This window comes from Brassica napus, chromosome C8 (genome assembly GCF_020379485.1).
Source record: "Brassica napus cultivar Da-Ae chromosome C8, Da-Ae, whole genome shotgun sequence".
Taxonomy (NCBI): Eukaryota; Viridiplantae; Streptophyta; class Magnoliopsida; order Brassicales; family Brassicaceae; genus Brassica; species Brassica napus.
This window is the reverse complement of record NC_063451.1, coordinates 32,959,804-32,965,062: the sequence shown is the minus strand read 5'-3', so window position 1 is coordinate 32,965,062 and position 5,259 is coordinate 32,959,804. Positions and strand designations below refer to the sequence as shown.

The 5,259-nt window shown below is 39.2% G+C and overlaps 1 protein-coding gene across 1 annotated transcript; it reads left to right on the top strand.

Moving 5' to 3' along the window:
• Positions 1-851: 851 nt before the first annotated feature.
• LOC106447717 (oxalate--CoA ligase) lies at positions 852-3,225 on the top strand. Its single transcript, XM_022711061.2, has 5 exons — positions 852-1,149; positions 1,216-1,893; positions 1,971-2,340; positions 2,555-2,658; positions 2,846-3,225. Exons 1-5 carry the CDS (start codon positions 946-948, stop codon positions 3,032-3,034), a joined length of 1,545 nt encoding a protein of 514 aa, XP_022566782.1. The 5' UTR covers positions 852-945; the 3' UTR covers positions 3,035-3,225.
• Positions 3,226-5,259: the final 2,034 nt, after the last annotated feature.

The window sequence follows — 5,259 nt, the reverse complement described above, 5'->3', positions numbered from 1 at the left end:
AACATGATCTATTTTTAATTTATACAAAATTAAATTAAGGTTTTAACTTTTTTAAATGATACTCGATTAATATACATGAGATTATATCTATCTCATCTTTTTCTTCGTTTTTGAAAGGCTTTTTTTCTTTGTCAATAATCGAGAACTCTAAAGAAATATACTTCGAAGTGCGTACAATCGGTTTATCCCACCCACCAACATCTCTTAAGGTTATCTTCTTTTTATTTTGTACTAATAAATGTGACTAGTGCTACGCAGGAGCATCTTTGACACGTGGTAATCTGAGTCACACATGTGAAAAAGCCCTTACAATAATTCATGTATGCTTAATAAATTTGAGAAGTAGGAAGTAGAATGTTTTTATCACCTTTTCCTTGGTGTTTAAAGCTTTTCTTCAGTTTGTCTGAAGTTAAAACACAATTAATATACAATCCTCGCAATCAATACTGTAGTGTAGTCTAATGCTTTTGCCCCACCATTACATGTACATATGTATGTGTTATAGTTTTGGTTCCACACATATTATACTACCAAAGTTAAAAAATCGAAGTATTTCGTATTCTTATGTAATAATTCATAGATCGTTAATGGGTTAGGCAAAAACACAGAGTAAGTTACCATCGGGTTAAGCTGTTCGATTCAGGGTCTGTACCGGAAATCATAAAAGCTAATAAAAACCTTTTCAAAAACCGAAACGTCGGTTTAATAGTAGAGACTGCCCCAAAAAGATAATTTAGGCAGATAGAGATAATGACCACACGATCATAAGCAAAGCCGTTACGATGATGACACGTTACATAATTTTAGGATCCTACATATAAAATAATTATTTTTTCTTAGCAACACATGTAAATAATAACTAAGATATAAATTTATAAATATCGCGGTTCCTCTCCGCTCTATTATCACATTTCCTCATCGTTGCTCGTGTTTTTGTCTTTAACCATGGAGAGCGATACACTCACCGGACTATTGAAGAACGTCGCCGAGAAATTCCCCGATCGCCGAGCGCTCTCGGTTTCGGGAAAATTCGATCTCACTCACGCGCGTCTCAACGATCTAATCGAACTCGCCGCTTCACGCCTTGTCTCCGCCGCCGGAATCAAGCCAGGCGATGTGGTGGCTCTCACTTTCCCCAACACCGTCGAGGTAACTCAACGCGCCGCTGCTTTATTTTTTTGGATGATTTGAGTTTGACTTTTGTTTGTTTATCAGTTTGTTATTATGTTTCTGGCGGTGATAAGAGCTCGTGCCACGGCGGCGCCGTTGAACGCGGCGTACACGGCGGAGGAATTCGAGTTTTACCTCTCCGATTCAGACTCGAAGCTGTTAGTAACCTCTAAAGAAGGTAACGCGCCGGCTCAAGAAGCAGCTTCGAAGCTCAACATCTCTCACGTCACCGCCACGCTCCTCGACGCCGGCTCGAACCTCGCTCTCTCCGTGGCCGATTCCGACTCGGTCTCTGACTCAGCTTCGGAGCTCGTTAACAGCCCCGACGATCCTGCTCTCTTCCTCCACACTTCCGGCACCACGAGCCGTCCCAAGGGTGTACCGCTCACGCAGCTGAATCTTGTCTCCTCCGTCAAGAACATTAAATCGGTTTACAAACTCACCGAGTCTGATTCGACTGTCATTGTTCTCCCTCTGTTCCACGTTCATGGATTGTTAGCCGGATTGCTCAGCTCGCTTGGAGCTGGTGCGGCCGTGACTCTCCCCGCTGCTGGTAGATTCTCTGCGACAACGTTTTGGGCTGACATGAACAAGTATGACGCCACGTGGTATACTGCTGTTCCCACCATTCATCAGATCATATTGGACCGCCACGCCAGCCAACCTGAGCCGGAGTATCCTAGACTCCGGTTCATTAGGAGTTGCAGTGCTTCTTTGGCTCCGGTAAGGCAATTTTTGATGCGTTTGTGAATTCATATTCTCAACAAAGTAATGGTTTTGTTTGTCTTGGTTTTGGTCAGGTGATATTGTCCAGGCTTGAGGAAGCTTTCGGAGCACCGGTTCTAGAGGCTTATGCTATGACGGAAGCAACCCACCTGATGAGTTCTAATCCTTTACCTGAGGAAGGTCCACACAAGCCTGGGTCTGTTGGGAAACCAGTGGGTCAAGAAATGGCGATCCTTAATGAGAAAGGGGAGATACAAGAGCCAAATAGCAAGGGAGAGGTTTGTATAAGAGGTCCAAATGTGACAAAGGGTTACAAGAACAATCCGGATGCCAACAAGGCAGGTTTCGAGTTTGGATGGTTCCACACTGGTGATATCGGTTACTTTGATTCCGATGGGTATTTGCATCTGGTGGGTCGGATCAAAGAGCTTATTAACCGTGGAGGTGAGTTTCATTTACTCTATGTGACGGCTTTACTGTTTCACAAAACTACTAGTCTATGTCAAGCAGTTTAGATGGCGTGGTTAGACGTGTCAAAGAGAAACGCCCAACAAATAAGAACTTAGAAAAGATGTACCAGTAGAAACTAGTCAAAGAAAGTGGCTATTATTATGTGCAGTACTTTGTCTATAACTTAGAATTTCAATCTCTGTTACAGGTGAGAAAATATCCCCAATTGAAGTGGATTCAGTGCTCTTAACTCATCCTGATGTTTCTCAAGGAGTTGCGTTTGGGGTTCCTGATGAGAAATATGGCGAAGAGGTAAGCAAAACCCCCCCTGCTTAAGCTTCTCTATTATCACGCATTATACCTAAGAGGTTAGGGATATAGACTATACAGATAGATTATCCTGCTTAATCATGAAAACATTACGCGAACTCGCATTAATAATAATGTGTAGATCGGTTAATAACAGACTACTTTTGTTCCTGGTTTGGTGGTAAATCAGATTAACTGTGCGGTGATTCCAAGGGAAGGAACAACAGTGACCGAAGAGGACATAAAAACGTTCTGTAAGAAGAATCTTGCAGCTTTCAAGGTGCCGAAGAGAGTGTTCATCACTGATAACCTCCCCAAAACTGCCTCTGGTAAGATTCAGCGCCGTATCGTCGCTCAGCATTTCCTCGAGAAACCCTAAATAAAACACAGTACACCATGTTGCTGGAATCCTCTGGTGATGAGTCGTAGCTTGTCACGCAAGTGGTTTTGCTTTCTCTATTTGTTTTGGCCCTTTTGGGGGTTTTATGTTACTACTTTCATGTTTTCATGATTAAAAGTGGACATGTAATAACAAAATTGGAAATAAAGTTGAAAAGAGTTGGTCAAGTATTTGTAGAGTTTTTTTTTTCTTTTTCTCGGTGCGTTGTTTGTTAAGAATTTTAGATGCTTTCGAACTAGTTGCGTCGTGGCCAATTTGATAACCAAAAGCGTACAGCCAAAACGGAAAAATCCAAGGAGAAGCCCATTTCGCTTCTGATCTGTCAACATAGAAATTGACACGTACTTGTAAAACAAGCTAGTGGAGTGGTAGCTTCCAATATTTTTCTGGGTCGGCTAAATTGACTCAAAACATATCAAATCATTAGACTCAATGGATAAATGCGATGAAAACAATCAGATTGTTATTAACATGGATTATTATATGGATGTCCTGTTCTAGAGGTTATAAATCTTAACACTGTATTCTTTATATGTATGTATCATAGAGTTATCTATGGAATAAGAACAACCAATTTCCTTTTCCGTCTGTTCACAGTAAGTTGTCAGCATGGAACCCTAGCCGCTGAGCAAATTCTAAAACTCTTATCATCTAACTGATGTGGCTATTTGTCGAACTAACTCCGATCTCCTCATCTTTGTTATTAATTGAGATAAGTGCTATTTTATATTGTTTAATACATATGATCATACTATAAGAGCAAAACCATAATTTTTAAATGTCGATGTTTTGGATCTACGTCCAAGTTAGTGGTTTGCGGTTTAGGATTTCATACCTTACTGTGTAATTCTCTTATTATTCATCCCTCTTTTTTTTTTCATTTCAGGTGAAACTGACGAATATGCGTGATTGTATCGGATCAATGCTTTTGAACTTTTCTTTTCTTTCTTTTTCAGAGTTTTTATTGACATCTTTGGATGTTTATTTTATTTATTGAATTTATGGTGTGGATGTTGACTTTCGAAATAATAAATGGAAATATCTGAATTTATTTGTTTAATTTATTTTTGGAAAAATACGAGTGTTACAAATACTTCCAAGATAAATAATGGCTTGAAATAACTTTTGATGAAGGTCATATATTATACTAAAGGTATGAGCAAAGAGCCAATTAGCCGTGGAGATTGTAAGATTAAAGACAAGCTTTGCGAAGTAACAGAGAAATAAATATCTCAATACTGCATTTTCATTTTTTTTTTAATTTAAGAGTTTACACAAGGAGACTTATTTATACTAAAGACAATAAAACTCTAAATCTCAATCAAGTGGCTATGATTATATTACAAAATTTGTTCAGTAAAACTGGCGCGTACAGCGAACAGCTTTTCAGTAATTGCATTGTTTGATCAAGTAGGCTTCTCTTTTTTCCAATTTCATCAGCAACTTTAGTGTTTTTTTTCTTCTTCACAGTTATCACTCAAGTTCATCGTTGCAGTGGTCCACACTCTTTCTTCGTCTAAACTGTTGGGATAAGCTTGGAATAGCTTGAAGATAAAGCTACATATAAAATAGGAAAGTCCATGATGATTAGGAGTTATCTTGTTATCCTATATTGAGTGTGTTTAGGACTTTATATTTTATATATATGGAGATGTCAAGCTTGTGACATAACATATGAGCTTTTGTGACTTGTGATCTTGTGAGTTTGATTTGATTGAATAAGAGAAGGACTTCTTATTAACTTGTGATTCTACACTTGGTATCAGAGCTTTCTACAAGAAACAGAGCAAACGTTTGAGAAACTACAAACATCAATCATGAGTGACGTAAAAGATGAAGGCGAGACATCGTCCAAAGAAACCGGACCATCCTCCATAAAACTTCCGATGTTGAATGCTTCTAACTACACAGTCTGGGCAATGAGAATGAAGATTGCACTCAAGGTTAACAAAGTTTGGGAAACAATTGACCCCGGGAGCAAACACGAAGAGAAAAATAACATGGCGATAGCTTTGTTGTTTCAATCAATTCCCGAGGCCTTGATACTACAGGTTGGAGATCTTGATACGGCAAAATCAGTTTGGGATGCCGTTAAAGCCAGACATGTGGGAGCTGAACGTGTGAAAGAAGCGAGATTACAAACCTTAATGGCAGAGTTCGATAGACTCAAGATGAAAGATTCAGATACAATTGATATGTTTTCT

Coding starts and splice junctions, on each gene's coding strand:
- LOC106447717 (XM_022711061.2), top strand. CDS start 946: ATGGAGAGCGATACACTCACCGGACTATTGAAGAACGTCGCCGAGAAA. Junction 1,150..1,215: donor CTTTCCCCAACACCGTCGAG/GTAACTCAACGC, acceptor TTTGTTTATCAG/TTTGTTATTATGTTTCTGGC. Junction 2,341..2,554: donor AGAGCTTATTAACCGTGGAG/GTGAGTTTCATT, acceptor TCTCTGTTACAG/GTGAGAAAATATCCCCAATT.